The sequence below is a fragment of the Panthera tigris genome, chromosome D4 (assembly GCF_018350195.1).
Source record: "Panthera tigris isolate Pti1 chromosome D4, P.tigris_Pti1_mat1.1, whole genome shotgun sequence".
Taxonomy (NCBI): Eukaryota; Metazoa; Chordata; class Mammalia; order Carnivora; family Felidae; genus Panthera; species Panthera tigris.
Genome location: NC_056672.1, coordinates 61,783,367 through 61,803,632, shown reverse-complemented (window position 1 = coordinate 61,803,632; position 20,266 = coordinate 61,783,367). Strand labels below are relative to the sequence as shown.

Sequence of the window (20,266 nt, the reverse complement as noted above, 5' to 3'; positions counted from 1 at the left end):
CTCTCTCCACCCCTGCTGGCTGGGCTATGGCTACAACAGAAGTATCTGCCTTTGACCCAAGATGGAAGCCACATGTTGACGAGACAGCCACGTCCTAGCAGCCTCCCTGGATGGTTTTGTGAAGTGGCCACCATAGACTGCCCACTTATCTTTGTACTATGATGAGAATAAAATATACTTCTATCTTTCTTAAGTAACTGCCAGAGCAGTTCAGGCTATGACTGATACAGCTATGAGGGAAGTCAAGAGATATGGAGAGCTATGGCAGCTCCTCGAGGGGGATGAAGGAATAGGGAAAGGATTAAAAAAATTTTTTTTTAATGTTTACCACTTATTTTTAAGAGAGAGAGAGAGTGTGTGAGCAAGGGGGGGGGGCAGAGAGAGAGGGAGACACAGAATCTGAAGCAGGCTCCAGCATCTATCAGCACAGAGCCTGATGCAGAGCTCGAACTCACCAACCGTGAGATCATGACCTGAGCCAAAGTTGGATGCTTAACCGACTGAGCCAATCAGGCTCCCTGGGAAGGGATTTTTAAGTAATGGAGACATTAGAGCATGTTTACATGTTGATGGGAAGAATATAGAAGAAAAGATTGAAGGGGTAGTAATCAGAAGTTTATACACAAAATGGAGCAAGGTCCCTGAGAAGATAGGAAGGGATGGAATACAGAACATATGTGGATGAACTGACCTTTGACAGAAGGGGATATTTGGTCTGTTTGAGAGAAGAGAAAAGAGAAGAGAAGAGAAGAGAAGAGAAGAGAAGAGAAGAGAAGAGAGAAGAGAAAAGAAGATGGATGCAGATGTAGGTTGATTTCTAGATATGCTGGAAGGTGAGGGAGTTCCTTCTTAAAGCTCATTTTCTGTAGGGAACATAAAGCATTGGATGAGAGCGGAGGGAGGGAGGATTGGTGGCCAGAGATTTCAGGAGACTGAGAAGGTATGAAACACTCTTTATGGAGAAATGTGGGATAATGAGTAGAAAGTGTTGGGTGCCTATCTGAGGTAGGTAACCACATTAGGGTGCTACCAATCTTTGTGACCGGTTAAATTGTTCGGGGGTTGGCATTAGGTCCATTTATAGCTGGGGTTGCAACAGCCAGGTGCAACAGAAGGTGAGGAGAAAAGATAATTTTTCTTAGGTACGAATTTGAACAGTAGACTATGGGATCAGGGCTCAATGGCAGGAGAGAAAAAGACAAAAGGAGATAGATGGTTGAAACTGCAGAAGATAATGGACTGCAAGTCTTAATGACTTGAAAAACTATTGTTCTCATTAGTGGGTGAACTGGAAGTAAGCGTTTTAATTGAATGGTGGAATTTTTGAATGAGTGGCTCAGAGGCAGTGGAAGATGTCTCATTCCAGGAAATAACTGTGGATGCGGTAGCTGACATGAAGTTGAGGTATTAGGAGGGAACGTCTCTGATAGAAAAGAGAAGCCTGCACAGGGGATGTAGTAAAAGAATTTTGTCTTTAAAGATAAGTAGGAGTGTAGTAGAAAAGAGAATGAGGAGGTAGAAAAGAGGAGACAGATAAAATTCATGGCATTTAGGGAATGGAACCCCTAGTCAGGGGTTAGGGTGCATGGATAGAAGGTTTTCGAGAAACTGGAAAGGTAGGGCAAAAATAAATTCTGAAGGAACCTGTATGGAAATTGAAGTAGTGTGAACTTTATTTTACAGTCCAAGTCGTCAATCACGTCACTAGACACTGGTGTGTGAAAAGATTTAAAAAACATACATTTGGGGGCACCTGGGTTGCTCAGTCGGTTAAGCGTTCGACTTCAGCCCAGGTCATGATCTCATGGTTCATGAGTTCCAGCCCCGCATCGGGCTCTGTGCTGACAGCTCAGAGCCTGGAGCCTGCTTTGGATTCTGTGTCTCCCTCTCTCTCTGCTCCTCTCCTGCTCGGTCTCTCTCTGTCTCTCAAAAATAAATAAAAATGTTAATTAAAAATTTTTTTTAATATTAAAAAAATTTTTTAATATACATTTTTATTTATTTTCTTTAAATAAATAAATGACTTCTGATTAGCTGGAAATGAGGTTTTTACAATATCTGAAAAATCCTTACCCATTTTTGTCCCTGAATACTCTCTCTCTCTCCTACTCACTTTGCTCTCTCCCTTTAGCATTTTTATATGGACCTCTATGTATATGATACGGAGAACATTGACTCTATTTCAATCAATTGACTCAATGATAGGGAGAACACTTAATCAATTTTAAGTCATTACAATTTCAGTTATTTGCAAGCTTTAGTACTTTGGGTATATACTAAATTTTGAAGATCATTATCCACTATCTCATTCTAGATCTCTGTTATTATAAAGATGAATTAATTCTCTTGGCACCTTTGAGTACATATCCAGATTTAGTGTCAAACATACAGATATTTCTCAAGTACTTTTTACCTAATCCTAAACTTTTTTTTTTTCTTTTTTTTAAGTTTTAGGACTTAATTACTTTCTTGTTCAAGTTCTGGTATGAAATATAAATAATGATACATTGCCATTAAAATGTATAAGTACACTGCAACTAAGACTAACACACTCCCCTAGGACAGAGTTATTTTTAAAGGTTCTGTATTTATGGGGACCACTTACCTATGATGAGCCTGTGAAGAGCACCCTTATCTCCATTAATGGCAGCAGCATGAACTTGGGATGCTAATGAGGAGCCAGTAAAGAACAAGTTCTCTGACCTGTTCATAGTCTTCTCCACAACTGGAGCACCCTGAAACAATGATTTAAACCATGAGTATATGCAGGAAACATTTCTGAAAGCTGTCTCATCCATACTGAGTGGGTATGTTATAAATATGGCTGAATTGGAATAGTTGACTAGGATTCAAAAAGTCTGCAATCCTGGTCCTAGAATTGCCACAATGTTGGCCAAATAAATGACCCTTTGTACAAGTTGGTCATCTGGAAAATGAGAGGGATGGATGCTTCCACAACTCTTCTCAGGGGCTACCCGAGGGAAAAAAGAGGGGCTCAGTATTTAACCTTAGGCACAGGGCTCAAAAGCCACAGTGACTTCTGTTGTGATTCCACATAATAATAAACATCAGATTTGATATTGGGATTAAAGGTGATGATCAAGCCACAAAATGGGTATGATGTGAATTTATTGTCAGGTCAGAATCAACTAGATCTAAGTGCTAAATTAGAAAGCACTTAGTTCTTTCTCTCATGCTGCCGAAAGGGACAATTTTTATTTGTCTTTGCCTTCTGCCCATCAAGGAAATATACCTAGCTTGAGATCTCGACCTCAGGATTTTACTTGGAAAAACCACATCATTAGGATCAACCATATTTCATTTAGAAAAATTTTGTTCTGGCTGGTAACCCGATATGTTTTGCTAGAACCTTCTAGAAACTCAGCTGCATAGAAAAATAGTGAGTTCTGTAGCATAAGACTGTTGAAGCAGAGGCTGGATTATGTCAGAAATGCAGCATGAAGAATTCAAGGACAAAGGGGTAGTTGCATCTATGATTTTAAACTTCCTTCCTAAATGTAAGATGCTATATCAAAGTTCCCCAGTTGAATGCCTGCAAGGACCAGGAAAGTAAATAGTGTAAGACCCAGCGGGAGTCATGGTGAGCATGGGAAACTGGAGCATACACGCCTATCTAAAGAAAGCAGCTGCTAATCATCCATTTAATAGCTGCCAAAGGGGCAGACAAACCCTCTTCTGATTTCACCAAAGTGTCACTCCAATCTCTGTGACTCCTAAGGATCCGGGAGTTTTGTAGGAGAAATTTATCACTACTGATGAGCTAGTACTTGTATTGTCATTGACAAGGATTATTCGTTCAAATTCTGCCTCAAAGTGAAAGTGTTTTCTTAATTTTGGTAAAGGTCAGCTCTTCATGTCTTTATTTTGCTGACAATTTGAGTTAACATGCTGGCAGAAAATATGGGCTTTGTGAGACACTTCTGTCATGTCTGTCATGTCAGAAAGACCACTGTCATAGACAGGATTATATTAAAATGACTTGAAAGAAGCTACAAAATGGATGGAGGCGGGAACACAGTAAAAGAGGAATTGCACTTGGGCTCTAGGCCTGATTCTGTGAATAATAAATAGCATCTCCTTAGGCTACCTCAGCTCTCTGATTTCCTGTAAAATACGAACAATTAAAAAGGTAGACCGTTGATCCATTCAATAAGTTGAGTGCTATGTACTAGGCACTGCTCTGAACTCTAATACGTATCATTTTAGATTCTAAGTGATCACTTTTAGGCATATCAGAATCACACACACAGACAAGCCTCTTCATATGCCTTTTGAAAAATACACTGTTTAGATCTCAGTTAAATATATTTTTTATATATTTCACCTTGTAATTGTTAGCACTTATCATAGTAACAGGTACATAGCTGGTGTTCAGTCAGTGTTTGTTGAATGAAAAGTCATAGGCTGGGTGCTAAGTCCAGAGGGTGAGCAGGATCAAAGTTTAATTTCTTGGACTAAAGAGGTTATACTCATGAGCGTCTGATCTTTTTTTAATTCCCCATTTCTCTTTGGTCAGACAGGTAGAGAGTGGTATAAGGATAAGAACACAGGACTAGGAGAGAGGAGACCTAACTAAAAGTCTTGGCTCTGCCACCATCTAATAATGTCACACTGGGAAAAGCATTCTCTAGGGTCCTTTTTTAGTTACACACACACACACACACACACACACACACACGTTTAGTACTCATGTCTTTTGTAAATAATTTTTATAAATGAACATCAAAACTACTTTGTCAGTTATAATGTACAGGTATCATTAACTAATTATAAAACCAGCCAGTGTAATAAATGCTTCTAATAATATAACTGTACAAGACTAGTGGTGCTGCAGTCACAAGCAAAGACTCATTTTGATCAGGACTAAAGGGTTGGTGTTTTGGCAAGTTCTCAGAGATGGTGACATTTGAGATGGCATTCCAGATAGAGAAGGGGCTGAGGCCATTCCAAGGCAGAGGAAAGCTGGAGTACAGGCAAGGAGTAGGGAGAACCACAAAAAAGCAGAATGCCTCCCAGGTACTTAGTACTGATTGTGTAGCTATCAGGTGGGACACGGGGACCTGGCTTGGCATTTACAGGTGAGGCTGGGGAGCTAACTCGGGCCAGGTTAAGATCCTGAACGGCTCGGCTGACGAAATTCGTAACTGTCCTGTAGGTAGGGATCCATGCATTAGTAGCGATCACAGTTACGCTTCTCAGTTTACAACGTGCTTTCCCATTTTGTCCCGGATCTACTCCTTCTACGAGCCCACAATTAGAGATGCGGCATCCACTCATTCAACGGAGGCCCTGATAGGCGGCTCCGACTTTATAATGCAGTAATTAGCGCAGAAAGAAAAGGCAGCAGGCGAGGAGGCTAGTGATGAAAGATCAGGCCAGAGCCGAGGCCAGGAGGGCCTTGAGCTTGAGGTAGGGGCCAAGGCGATGCAGATCGATCGGAGCTTCCCCAGCCAGGCCCCTTCCTACTCACCCTCGCCTCCTCCAGGACTCACGTCCCGGGGGCGGCTCCAGGAGGCACGACCCGCAGTGGGCCGCCCCTCCCGCCAGGACAGTACACTACAGCCGACTGGGACAGACCCCACCGCGCTGAAACTAGCAGAACCCCTCGGAAGGCCGCCCGAGGCGTTCCCTCGCACTGCCCTCTGGGAATTGTAGTTCCCATCCTCTAAAAACAGAGGTTCGCCGCCCTCGGCTCTTTGTATCCCACAGGGCCCCGCGCGCGGAGAACTCGGTGGACCTAGGCGGAGAGTCTGATGGGAAAGAAGTTCTGGATGCCCAGTGACGTGCTCGATGAGAGTGGTGCAGGACTACATTTCCCAATATGCTCCGAGGTGGGCAGGACCCGGAAGTGAGGGTGTGCGAGGCCTCTCTGGAAGTTGTCCCGGGTGTTCGCCGCTGGAGCTCCGGGTCCAGAGGACGAGGAGCCGCTGCCGGGACGATCGTCCGCTGCCGCCGGCTCCCGGAGCCCAGCCCTTTCCTAACCCAACCCAACCCTGCCCAGTCCCAGCCGCGGACCCCGACGTTACCATGAATCCTGCCGTCTTCCTATCATTACCCGACCTTAGATGCTCCCTGCTGCTCCTGGTGAGTGAAGGAATGACAGACCCTTCGACAGACGCTCGGGCGGCCTCCCGCCCTAGTTAAGGGGGAACACCGCTGCCCCCACCCTTGCCTTCCTATCTTTTCCTCTGGTGGCGAAGAGTGCACCTTCCCCCGTTGTCTTCACTCTCCGCACGCGTCTTTACGCTTCCCAGGCCCGGGGTACCCGAGGCCTGAGAAACCACAGTCGGAGGTTGGGTTCTGTAAATTGGAGAGTTAGCGGTGGGGGAAGGATACGTGGGAGGGTCACGGGCGAGGAGCTCTCCCTTCCCCCAGGCTAACGGAGGTTGTTTCAGTCTCGAGGGCTTTTGGACCTGGTGGTGGGTGGAATCGAAGAGGACGGGGTTGGGGGGGGAAGACCTACTGTTCCTTCCCGTCCCCTCTTGGGAAGGCCGACAGGTGCTGGGGTCGTGTGAATCTCACACTAAGAGCCCTGAAACGGTGCCCGGGTAGGCAGAGCCCTCTGTTGTGGCTTGATGCGATTGGTTGGGAACCCGGAACTGGAGGCAGATTTGGAGTCTTCCAGGAGAATAAATGTTTGAAGGGTGGAGGCAGTGATTATCTGAAAACCTCAGCTCAAGGCCTCCCTCAGATTTTGTCACACACACCCCCACCCCGAAATTTAAGCAGAAGTCTTTTTCAGTGCTCCTAGTTTGAGAATGAACAGGTTTTCTGCATACATTTGCACTCATTCCTAAACTCTCCCTCACCTGCTTGGCTCCATACCATCGTATAAAGGAATCTTTCCCCAGTCCGTCTTTCTCCAAAGTACATCTTGAATGTGCAACCTAAGTAATACAGGCTGCAAGTCAAATAGAGACAGAAGTGAAAGCGGACTCCATATGCAAAATGACGTGCTTTTCATCGAGCCGTTATTACAATACAATATTTGAAAATACTTTAATTGTAGATTTTTAAAAAGCCGAATTTAAGGTAAACATTAAATCAAAAATCACTTTTTTCTTTTCTTTAGCAACTTAAAAAGCATAATTAAGTGACTCAGAGGCGTATAGCTGGTTCCTGGCAAAACTGGGACCTGAAGCAGGTCTCTTGACTTACAGTGCTTACTCCACCATATCACGTTACATTTTTAATATTTGTATTTGAAGTTCGCTTAATTTCTCTCTCCTCTCCCTGTCTTTTCTTTCTGATTTAAAATTCATATTCAAAAGCCATACATTTGGATCTTTTCAGAGAAAAAGCACTATGAAAATCTAAAGGGGATGTTAAAGTACTTTTGAGAACGAAAAGTTGAATATAAACATGTAATATTAAATGATGAAGTGTCTTATTGTCACTTCTTATACAGCAGTGAGTGACTTCTGTATAGAGGACAATATTCTGTATAGAGCTTTTTTTTTTAAATATGAAATTTATTGTCAAATTTCCATTTGTCCATACAACACCCAGTGCTCATCCCAACAGGTGCCCTCCTCAATGCCCATCACCCACCCCTCATCAACCCTCAGTTTCTTCTCAGTTTTTAAGAGTCTCTTAGGATTTGGCTCCCTCCCTAACTTTTTTTTTTTTCTTCCCCTCCCCCATGGTCTTCTGTTAAGTTTCTCAGGATCCACATAAGAGTGAAAATATATGGTATCTGTCCTTCTCTGTATGACTTATTTTACTTAGCATAGCACTCTCCAGTTCCATCCACATTGCTACAAAAGGCCATATTTCTGTATAGAGCTATTTTTGATAATTTCATTATACACTGTGCTTCTCTTTTCCTTCTAGAAGTACTGGATTAAAGCTCATTGTTACTAGAGATTGCTCTCCTAGATACTAACCTTTTCCCTATTCATAAAATGTCTGAATTATGAGTTGTCTGCTAGAAATTACTCTTAGGTTACTAAAAAAACAAGAAACAAACAAAGACCAAAAAGATACAAGTCTAAAGACATTAGAAAGAAAAGTTGAAATACTGAATAGGAAGATGACATCAGATGCACTTTCCTGGAATGTTATGTTTGGTTGTAGGACTAAGTTTAAGAAGGAGAAAGTATTTATTTTGAAATAATTCCTGCTTTTAATGTAAAATCTCCAAGTCCTATTAAGTATAAAAAGACTTTTTTTCCCCTAATAATACTAAAGTCTAGTTAACATTTTGTATATTTAAGTAAATGTAGAGAAATAGAAACTTGGAAGACATTTTGGAGAATACCTAGAAAATTAATGCTCTGGAAAATAAAGCCCAAGAAAAGGCTTAATAAAACTAGAATTACAAGTCAAGCTAGATTCAGTTTGAACACAGTGTTTACCAAATAGTTTTAATAATCATATACTAGTTAGCACATATTTATAAAACATCTGTTTAATCACTGCTTGAGTTACTTATCTAACTGGTAGTTCTGTTCTAGTGATGGAACCTGCTTACTCAGCATCCCACCTGTCTAAAAATATGTCCTTTATCTTCCCCAGTGTACTTTCTTCCTCTTCCCTCCAACTTCCCCTCTCAGACTTCAAGTTATTCCCTCCCACATACAGTCATTGAATATCCAAGTTCTCATCTAGCTGAGGTCATCATTTTTCCCTCAAATAGCCTGCCCTAAAAAGCTGTATGTTCCCTTACTACGATATTTTTTTTTATTAAGGAAACTATGTACTTCAGCCCTAAAGAACTAGATCTATTCAGATTTAGTGGTGTTCATAAGGTAATAGCTGAAACATATAAATCTAAACTTAAATTTTTTTTTAATATTTATTTTTGAGACACACACGCGCGCGCGCACACACACACACACAGAGTGTGAGTGGGGGAGGGGCAGAGAGAGAGGGAGACAGAATCCGAAGCAGGCTCCAGGCTCTGAGCTGTCAGCACAGAGCCCAGTGCCCTGAGATTATGTCCTGGGCCGAAGTCGGATGCTCAACTGACTGAGCCACCCAGGTGACCCTTATAATCCTAAACTTCTGTAGAAAAATATTTTTCTTTTCCCTGATCTCAAAAACATTTTGGAACATCATCACTGTATGCCTAAAAAGCCTTTCTTGGATGGGTAACTTAAAACATAAGCTCAGTGTGATAACTTTTTTCCTGGGCTTTCATACGTATTTTGCATTTGTATTTATATATTATATATACAACTTTTTAAACATATATGTGTATATTTAAAATCGAGGTCTTAGAGAATGAATTCTTCCTGCCCCCCAGGGTTGCTTTAGGAAATCCCCCCATTGCCTTTAAATTATTTTTAAACTCCACTGAATTTGCAGTATGCCTTAGACAAAGTGAGGTATTCTAGATGCACCGATTTGGGACAAATCAGAAGAGACATTTGAGTCACCTGGCAAATGCAGTGAGCGCTTCATCCTCCTGATATCTTCTCTATCCCTCACTGTTTATTTTGTTTCTGTTACGGTTTAGATTGATCCAGTTGGTGTGTATTTATAACTTTAGTTCTGAACTGTATGTAATCTGTGCCCCCGTAACTGTTCATCATATTTTGTGGATGATTTGAATGCTGGAGATAGCAATGATTATCTGCTGCAGACCCAGGTATATAGTATCTGGATTGGGAAATTGCTTCCAGGTGTGTGTGCTTTTAAGGCGCTCTACTTGAATCAGAGAAAAGCACCTGGCCAGATATAGCATGGCATCATGTTTTCACTTTGTTATGTGACAGTCATTACATAGCAGCTCACAGGATATTATTTCATTTGTCATTCTAGTAAAAAAGTCAGTACCTTTTTCTGCTTATCTTTCTGTCTGGGATGGATGTATTTAGGACTGAAACTGATTATTTTCCCCTTAATTATTTCTTAGCAGTTGTTCTTGCTGCATTGGTTGTGTATGAGTTCTGGAAAGGTGAAATAAGAGAAATAAGACTAAATTGGGATGAAGTTGTTTAATTTATTCTAAGTAGCCTCTTCTGTGGTTCAGAGATTTGTAACACTCCAGTGGCTTTATTGAAGATGTTTTGTCTTGAGTTTCTTGATAATTGTGTTTATGGATCATAAGTTCTTACCAGTTCTAATTGCATCGTGCCTGGACATGAAGGCTTTTGACATTGTTCCTGGCTTGTTCAATAGGTATAGGAAGCCAGGAATAAAAAAATTTTTTTAAGTTTATTGATTTTGAGAGAGAGGCAGAGAGCAAGTCAGGGAGAGACAGAGAGAGGGAGGGAGAGAATCCCAAGCAGACTCTGTGTTGACAGAACCCCCAGTGACCATGAGATCATGACTTGAATCAAAATCAAGAATTGGATGCTTAACTGACTGAGCCATCCAGGCACCCCAAGAAAAATTTGCTTAAGTTAGAAAGCTAAGTAAATCAGAGAGCTAAGTAAACATTTGTTTAATTATAAGTAATAATTTATAATTTATATATAATAAATAATTGTAATTTATAAGTACCTTAAAAATAGGTACAGTAGAATTCAGAGATGTCATTATTGCCATTAATACCAATAATAAATACAGATTACAGTCTTCAACAAGAGTACTTTGGGTACTTGTAGTTTCATTCATAACTAGGTGAGTTATTTATTTGGTTGATATTACTTGCTCTAGATTAGTGGTTTACAAAACCTGGTTGCTGGTTAGAATCACCTGGGGCAGTTTTAATAAAATAATGTCTGGCCCTTTACCCCACCAGTTATATCTGTGGGACTCAAACATTGTTTTGTTAAAGAAAAAAATGTCCCTGGTGATTTTTTTTTCTTTAGTATGTCTTTTTAAAAGATAAGAACTAAACAACGAAACAAAACCCAGAATAGCATTATCAATCTGGAAAAATAAACAAATTTCTTTGTATCATAAAATATATAGTCAATGTTCAGATTTTCCTGATTGCTTCAAAAAATTTTTTAAAACAAATTGAAAGCAGGAGCCAAATAAAGTCCATACATGGCAATTGGTTCATGTGTCTCTTAAAAAATTTTTACAAATCTTTATGTTCTCTCTCCTCATTTTCTTCCTTGTAATTTATTGTTGAGGAAACTGGATCCTTTGTCCTGCAGAATTTCCCATATTCGGATACTGCTAATATCCTTGTGCGTGGTTTTATGTTTCTCTATTCCTTGTGTTTCCTATAAATTTGTAATTTATGTGGTACCAGCCACCAACTCTGTTTAGTTAAATTCATTTGTTTCATTTAGCTTTCATTTTTTTAGCTTCGAAAAACCTACCTTCTAGTGTATAATTATGTAAAATTTACTGCTTCCAAAAACCAAACCTATAAAGCAAACTATATTTGGACAAATCTAGCTTCTATTCCTGTCTGTATGCTTTTCTCCTGATATAAGAAACCTTTAAAAATTTTTCAATTTTTAATTGCTTTTTTTTTAAGAGTAGGCAGTCTGTGTTTGTGTATATGTTTCTCCCTCCCCTTTGATAAATCATAGCATATACTTTACTTTTTTTCCCTTTTAAACTTAAAAGTGGATTTAAGTGTTGAATCACTAAACTATACACCTGAAACTAATACATACTACACTGTGTGTTAACTAACTGGAATTTAAATAATAATAAAAAAAAGTGTATCCTAGAGATCAGGATAGAGATATCGTTATTTCTTTTTAAACTTACTGTTCCACTTGGTAGATGTGCCACATCCACTCTTGTTTCCATTCTTCTGTTGTAACAAATAGTTCTGCAAAGATTAGTTGGTACATACATATTTTTGCTAGTGTATCTTTGGGGTAGACTCCTGTAATTAAGTTGCTAAGGCCCACAGTAGATGTATAGGTAACTTTGTAGCTGTTGCTAGATTCTGTGAAATTCCTCTCCACGGGAGTTTTGCCAGTTTGTGGTCTCACCAGCAGTGTAACAGAATTTCCCTGTATCCTTGTCAACAGAGGTATGATGTTGACAGATTGGGTGTTTGTCCCTCTGATAGGTGAGAAATGGTATCTCAATGCATTTCAATTTGATTCTCCTTCAATGTGTGTGACTGAGCTTTTTTTATGGGTAAAGTCCATTTGCATTCAAGTTCTTAACTCATGATTTCCTTAGGTGATTCTATGATGCAGCTAGAATGAGAGGCACTGGAAAGTACTACTCTCTCTGAATTCAGTAATATTTGTGATGGGTTAAAACTTGAAAAGCCTTGGGGAAGACTTCTGATTGCTGCAGTTATTGAAAACTTTTTCTATAAACCATGATTTTTAATAGCTTTATGATAATTTAGCTTTTAGATGCACTATAATTTACTTCATCTTTTGTGAAGACATTTGGATCTTGGTTATTTCCAATTTTTCACAGAAAAATATGTACAAAAGATACATATGATGTTTACTGCATATCTCCAAATACATCCTCAGGATACTTTTCTAGAATTATATTTCTTGGGTCATATGGCATGTCTGTTCTTTGGCATTTCTGATACATTGTACCAAATTGTCCTTTCAGGGAGTTGTTTACTCTTCCTCTAGTAAATCAGAATGGAAATACTCACAAGATATAGTCTAGGAATAATGGAACGTGGTATTCCTTTGTCTATTCATTTAATGTCTGTTCAAAAGGTAGCAGAGTGCAAAGAATTGTGGACTTCATGTCAGGGCATTTATGTACAAGTTCTGTCTCTTCCATGTACTTAACATCGTAATCTTGGATAAATCACCTAACTAGATTTTTTAGTGTATAAGGTTAAGGACATTGGAATCAGTGATTCAAGGATTCTTTAGTCTCTTTTGTTTTTCAGAAAGGAGTTCAACTCCCCTAATTAGTATACTTACAATGTAATTGGATATCTTCTCAAAAAATCTGCCTTTTCAACAAGTTGCTGGCCTGTACCTCCTCTCATCCAGTGCAAGGAAAAGCATGCTTTGGTCACAACTTTTCTGATTTTGACCATTGCTGTGCTCCATTTCATTTAACCAAGGAAGTGATTACAAAGTTTGATTTTTCATAGCATTTATTGGTCTTTAGCCTACACTTGATTCCATAGAAAGGAACTATCTGTGGCCCAGGCTGCAGGAACTTTATGGCATTGGTATTATTCTTTCCTTGCTTCCTGTCATTTGAATGCCTTTTGCTATCTGCTGTGGAAGAGAAAAATATAACTCAGATGCATATCATGCTTCCAAGAAATTTATAATTCAGTTGGGAAGAAAAGATGTGTATGTAAATAATTAAAATTCCAAAAGGAAAGTGATAGGTGCCTGTAAGGTATTTGTAGAAGTGGTTCATAGATCTCCTACCCAGAAGTGTGGTTGTAAGCCTAGTCATCTACATCAACTGGGAGTTTCTTCCAATGCCCCCACCCCTGGCTGAATCAATCTGCACTTTAACTGTACCCAGCTGATTCATATATGACCATTAAAGTCTGAGAAGTACAGCTGTAGATGTTTGAAAAAAAAATTACTTCTCAATGGAAGAATCCGAGAAGTCTTCTTGAAAGATAAGTATGGCCTTGAAGAGTGAAATTGATGGGCTGATTTTCAGTCCTGAATACAATGAATAAAAAGGGTTGTGCCTTTGAATAACTTAATAGATCTTTTACATGAATACCTGTGGTGGTGTTTATTTGTTTGTTTTTGTTTTTAAGAAATCTTGCTCTCTTGCTGACATGGCCAGATGTCAGAATTGGCCCTCAAGAAGTTGGCAAACCCTTTGGCCAGTTTCCTTTAAAACAGCTCATTATTACCTTAGCCAAAGTAAAAATCATGGTCTTCAGTGGATTCTCACTGCATTCCAATTACTCCATTCAAGAGGGAGGGAAAATGCCACTTTGGAAAAGTTTCTTCTGTATTGCCGTGATTCTCAGGTCTTGGTTATGTTATTGTAAAGATTGAACTCAAATTCTAACTGCTTTGATTCCCTCAGTGATACTGTGGTCAAGATCACTATGATTCCTCCCGACCTGTGATTTTCCCATTATGCAAAACCTTGAGCATTACATTTAACTCTAGGTCATCCGAGTTTGTAGACATGAAAATTGCTAATATAACAGAGAAAAGAGATGAAAGAGAAGAAGGAAATCATCTCAGACAAGCATTCTAGTAGTATATTGAGCTAAAGAAAACTGTTGAATGAATAGGAGAGTATGAATACCTTTTCATTTCTTCCTTAAAATTATCATAGTCTAGTAGTGGGAAATTTGGTGATTGGATTTAAGAGGTTTTAGGAACAGTTCTTCAGGAATCAGAAGAGTTTTTGACCCTGGAAGAAAGGAATTGGATATCTCTCTTATTTCTGTGGTATATTGTACCGTTAGTGTCTTGCTTGCTTCAGTAGGCGAGAAGGGATGTAAGAACCATGAGTGGATCACATGCAGTAATAATGACTGAAGGTATAGTTGTCTAGAGTTTTGCTGTAGATTTAAGTTCATCAAAATTAAGTAAAATATAAATTCCATTCCTCAGCTGTGGTGGTTCTATTTCAAGTGCTCAAAAGACACAAGTGACTAGTGGTTACTCTATGGAACAGTGCAGATAATTGAATGTTTCCATTGTTGCAGAAAGTGCTATTGGATAGTGCTGTTCAGGTCTTGTTGTTGCTGTCCACCTCAGAAATCAAGACGAATTGAGATAAAGAATGAGGAAAATGTCTCAAATAGTGTTTCACAGCTTGTGAGCAACATATGTCTTGCCTGGAGAGCGACAATGGTAACCTGGAAAATGTCAGTAATCTTATCAGTGAGCACAGATTTGGCTTTTGGTTGCTTGCTAGCAGATTTCAGTTAAACTAGAAAGTAAGAGTTTATGTGTTAGTATTGATTCTTTCACTAGTTCACAGTCGCTTAGGGCAAGTCATTTTTTTACTTGATGCCTTAGTTTTTCAACTGAATATTGAGTAGGATTGAATACCCCGTTCTGGGAATCTAATGGGCATTCTGATGGACTCTAACTGTGATTTTGGAATTTGAGGGCTTGCAGTTTGAGGGCTGTGGTAAAATCCCTTTTGAGGGCTACATTTTAGAAATCCCTTTTGAGGCCTGTAAAAAGTTGGCCTGTTGATACCTTTTGTTTGTTTCAGGTATCAGAAGGATACCCTTGCCAGGAGCCTAATGTTCTAATTTGATTAAATCCACAAATTAATGTGAATCTCTTTCTGCCTGTTTCAGAATGGCCAGAAATTATATGAACTCATGAAGATAGACTAATATTTAATACTTACATTAAAAGGAGTTAAAATTTGTCAGTCCTTTGGACAAGATACTCTCATGTTTACATGCCTGTTTTTGAGCTGTTTTGTTGTATTTGAAGGTTTGGAAAATGTAGAGGGGAAATGCCAACGTTTAAGAAATTAACACCACATTGAAGTCTATCTCTTTGCTTGAAAGAACAGTTTCAAGTGTCAGATAACTTGTGATTTTAGAGTTATCTTGAGAAAAGAAAATTTGGACATTCTTAGTTCCTTTGACTTTTATTACTATGGTTTTGGCCCAAGTGCAGTAAAATCTTAGCTAGCTGGTGAGAAGCATACACTTTGTAATGATTTCACATCTGAAAGAGCTAGGAAGAAAGAACTACTTTTTTTTTGTAGTCAGCATAATTTTTTATTTTTTTTAAGTTTCTTTATTTATTTTTAGAGGGAAGGAGGGAGGTAGAGAGAGGGACAGAGAGAAGCCCAAGGAGACTCCGTGCTGTCAGCAGGGAGCCCAGTCCTGCTTGATCTCATGAGTAGAGAACTGCAAGATCATGACCTGAGCCGAAATCAAGAGTTGGATACTTAACCAACTGAGCCACCCAGGTTCCCTATAGTCAAAATATTTTTTTAGAAAACAGCTATTCAAATTGACTCATTCCTTAAGCTTTCTTGATAGCACCAGTTTTTACTAAGAATGGATACTGATTCTAATAGGAAGTCTTATGATCTCACAAGACTCACAAGTAACAAAAGTACCACAGTGTCGCAAAAATATTTGGTTCTTTTAATTGTCCCTGTGCTCATATCTTCCAGAAATAATTTGAAGGATTTTTCCCTTAATGGTAACTTGAAAGTATATTGGCTAAGGAGAAAGTTTTTAGAAGAATGTTCAGTTTAGGAGTCAGAGACTTGGGCTCAAATCTTGGATCTGCTACTTTATCTTGCCTATTAACTTCTAAGGAATAATATAGGTATTATGTCTGACTCGTAGGAGCTGTTATTATTTACATGTTTTCTATTATGATTTTATAGAACAAAAAGTAGTAGAAAGTATCACATTCTCTTATTATTAGATCTCACTTTCTAGTATAATACCTTATACAAGTTGTGCTCAATAATTTTGTTAAGCGTATGGAAAAAGGTAGAGCTGGGGTAGTAAGGAAGATCAGGAATGCATAGAGGACTTGTAGTTGGTAAGCTTCATGAAGGTGAGCCTTAACCTAGGTGAGGGAGTTAGTCATTTGGATTTTTTTTTTAATGGTTTTATTTATTTTTGAGAGAGTGAGAGAGAGACAGACAGAGACAGAGTGTGAGCAGGGGATGGGCAGAGAGAGAGGGAGACACAGAATCCGAAGCAGGCTCCAGGCTCTGAGCTGTCAACACAGAGCCTAACGTGGGGCTTGAACTCGTGAACTGCAAGATCATGACCTGAGCTGAAGTCAGCTGCTTAACCGACTGAGGTACCCAGGTGCCCCAGTCATCTGGATTTCTTGAGGAAGAAAGCAGGGGTAGAGTCCCAAATGTGGGAGTGTCCCAAGCATATCCAAGGACCAGCCAGGAGGACGGCGTGGTGGTCATACTATGCATAAGATATGGTATGTTAGAAGATGAAGTCATGTGGCTAAAACACATTTTGCAAAGTTGTGCTTACTCTTACTGTGTATGTTTACTGATTCTTTCTTTCTTTTTTCTGTGCTTTATTAAAAAAAGAATTGCTGACCTGACCCCAATAAGGTGGAACTTCCTAATAGTGTTGCTGGAAATAGTGATCTCCTCAGCCCTGGCCCAGTTGCTCCTGCTGGGAGTAGCCTAATGTGCCAGTATTTATCCCATTGGGCCCCCATGCTAAATTAAAAATATTCTCTCTATATGACAGGGTGGGTCACAACCTACAGTTGTAGTAACTTCAAATGTTAAAAGTTTTCCTACCATATTTTTTGATTCCTGAAAGCAGTATGCTGCTTGATACAGAAAAGTGTAATGAAAATAAAAAGCTCAGATCCTACCCACTGATGGCATTTTAATATATATGTCCTTCCAGTTTCTTCCTTTGCATATTTGGAAGGACTTTTAACAGTAACATGTATGTTTTGAAAAAGTAGGTTTGTGTTGCTCTCTTTTGACCCTGGTGTAGAGTGGTAGAGCACTGTCGATGTGGGACCACCGAAGATGGCCCTGTGTGTGTGCCTCTGCTTGGGTTCACGTAACTTGGAAGTAACTCCTACCTTGACCATTTAACTTTAAGAAGTTATTCAACCTTTCTGAGTTTCCATTTTCTCACCTATCAAAATGGGGATAAAAACCTCTTCTGCAGAGTTCTGAAAAGACAAATAAGACTATTTGTGAATGTGTCCATGGTATATAATAGGCACTTCAACTTTCCTGGTTTCTTTCACATAGTAGGTGCTCAACAAATATTGCTTGATAAGGGAATCCATGAGTGATGAATGTTTGAATACATTTCCTTTTTTGGGTAACTTTCAAGTTGTCTGTTCAGTGGTATTAAAATTGTGTGCACTGAAGTAATGAGCTGGCATGACTAGCTTCCAGCTCCTGTGGTCTTCTGATGCTGATAATTACAGTCATTATTATACTCACAAAAGCGGCTTAAAAGTGTGACTATTAAATGAGTAAGTTATCTGCTTACCTCTTTTTTATAACTGTACTTAGTCTGCATATAAATTCAGTATAAAATGATGATAGCAGTTAATGGAGACAGTTGCGTTTTGTTGGACAGGCCATTGGTTTTATAACAGGTATTAACTTGAACCCTATTCTGCCACTAGTTTGGAGAGGTCACTTAACCTATTTGAGTCTTCATCATTTAACAAGTGTTTGTATGTAGTGTATACCAGATACTGTAAAGTTTCAGTTCCTCATTTATAAAATAGGAATAATATAATTACTACTTCAGCTTCAGAGTTGTTATAATGATGTAAAAGAGATAATATATGGGTTTGTAAATACAGGTTGTTAGACTGAAATATTTTTGAGTGCTTCAAACATGTTTTCTACTTGGTTTCTCTCCCTAGAAGCCTAGATATGCAATGTATATCCCTTTCAGGGAAAGTTGATGAATTATGGAAATAGTTCTAGGGGTGGATTTCCAGGATAACTGGCAATACCAGAAGGTAGAGTGTCTTTGATGCTGGGAAGACCTAGCCCATTCCCAGCTCTAACCCTTTGTAGCTGTGTGATTGATATTAAGCAAAGTTCCTTGACCTTCTGACCCTTACGTTTTCTATTTTAAAAGTAGGCATGATTATTTTGCAAAGTTGTAAGATATATGGTATATAAAGTACTTTGCATCACGTCTGGCATACAGGCGATATTTTTGTTTTGTAAGGTGATGAATGAATAGAGAAGGAAAGCCTGTCAAGTGGATGGAGTCATTATTATGAAATGGAGAAAGTACCTTGTAGGAGGACAGCACATGTGCTAATCATCTTTCTGTGCTTGTACTACCTTTTTTTTGACCCTCAGAAATGAGTAAATGGATGACCTTTTTATTCTAAAAGTCTAATTCTAAATATTAGTGGCTTCTTAAAGTACTTATCAACTTGTCTCTTTCCCCTGGTGAGTTATGCAGTAGTCTTATCAAAATAGTGACAAATGTAACTGTGATTGATAGAAATAAAAATCTAACCTGATATGCATTTCTGCTTTTAATACAAAAGCAAACAAATTCCTGTAAGTGGTAGAAATGGAAGTGGAGAAACATGCTTTATGCTTTGCGGTTTGAAAGGTATCATTTGCTCCACAAGGAAAGGCATCATTTCTGTTACTTTGTACACTCAAAATCATTAAAAAAAAATATATCCTTGACTGCTGTAATTGACTAAATATTTGGAAAATGATGATGATTCTTTGGAAATATATAATCTTCTTGTTGAATTCAGTAAGGGAAGAGACGATTATGATAGCATATTTTTGGTCACTGAAAAGATAGAAAAATAAAAATCCTATTTTCTGTAGATGTGGAAGATTCAAATTGCTGGTTATACAGTTTCATTCGTTCCTATAAGCCTAACTTACTTGTATGATAGTTATCCCTTAAATATTGCTTCCAGTGGGAAGTAAAGTTATTTACACATAAGCATGTATAATATCTAATACTCTTAGTAAGTTTTGGCTCAACACTTTTAGTAAGTTATACATATGATGGAAACTGAGGGTATAATAAATATTTTTTAATTTGGATGCTCTGATGAAGGTATTTGCTGAGAACCAGTGGCATATAAGATAGTGTAGGATGGGTATTTCAACTTGGATCAAGAAAAGCTCATCATATAATATTGCTTTTCTAATCTCATTGATACATCTAAAAATCCTTCCAATTGGGAAGATGAGTACTTGGTTAGAAGAGGAGGGCAAATTGTATTTCCTAGTTCTACAACACTTGCGTAAAGACCTCCTTGATATATACCAGTTATTATCTTGAACAAAAGAGTGATTTAAGGTATATAATAAGATGAACCCTCAAGAAATAGCTTTTAATTCTGAGAAGTATCCAATATTCTGTAGGAAAATAATCAAGAGTTTCAGTCTTTCTCATTTGACCCATGAGGCAAGAGAAACCACCTGACTAGGTATGACTGAAGCAACTGTTACGTTTGATGCCTTAGTGAAAAGTCTTTCTTGTCTCCTTTATTTGGGGAATTTTGATTTATACAGTAGTACTAATTTCCCTGGACCAATTTTAGCTGTTCTAATACAGAAAGGATGGTGATATTTGAGTTAATTAGCAGACAGCATGTCTGTATGAGAAGATTTTCCAAGTATCACTTATTTTGGAATATTACTTTGAAGTGCTAAGTTAATACCCTTATTGTAAAGATGGGATAGGAAATATTTTCTTAATGGCTTAAAAGGTACCTTTATTCAGGTTGTTGAAAAGAGTTTTAGCTTAAAGAATGAATGAGGGTGTCTTCAGGGCACATTTTCTTTCTTTTTTTTTTTTAATTAAAAAAAACTTTTTTTTTTTTTTTTTTTTTTTTTTTTTTACCATTTATTTGCTATTGAGAGACAGAGACAGAGCACAAGCATGGGAGGGGCAGAGAAAGGAGGAGACACAGAATATGTAGCAGGCTCCAGGTTCTGAGCTATCAGCACAGAACCT

General features: G+C 38.7%; 2 protein-coding genes across 7 annotated transcripts in view; one reads left to right on the top strand and one right to left on the bottom strand.

Moving 5' to 3' along the window:
• INVS (inversin) overlaps positions 1-20,266 on the bottom strand; it is a 172,465-nt gene that overhangs the window by 150,341 nt on the left and 1,858 nt on the right. For 3 of the 6 annotated variants that reach the window (XR_006210653.1, XM_007089272.3, XM_042964752.1), the window contains exons 1-2: positions 5,492-5,623; positions 2,606-2,735 (exon numbers count right to left, since the gene is read on the bottom strand). Coding sequence is in view for 5 of the 6 variants with exons in the window: in XM_007089272.3 (XP_007089334.2) it covers positions 2,606-2,711 (106 nt within the window). In the remaining variant the exon portion in view is untranslated. Of the gene's footprint in view, positions 1-2,605; positions 2,736-5,491; positions 5,624-6,830; positions 6,975-20,266 lie in introns of those variants that run through there. The other 3 variants (XM_042964746.1, XM_007089277.3, XM_042964745.1) reach the window with 3 other exon arrangements.
• ERP44 (endoplasmic reticulum protein 44) overlaps positions 5,785-20,266 on the top strand; it is a 94,031-nt gene continuing 79,549 nt past the window's right edge. Inside the window, exon 1 of the mRNA XM_007089278.3 lies at positions 5,785-6,105. Coding sequence (XP_007089340.2) covers positions 5,812-6,105 — 294 coding nt within the window. The 5' untranslated portion in view covers positions 5,785-5,811. The remainder of the gene's footprint in view (positions 6,106-20,266) is intronic.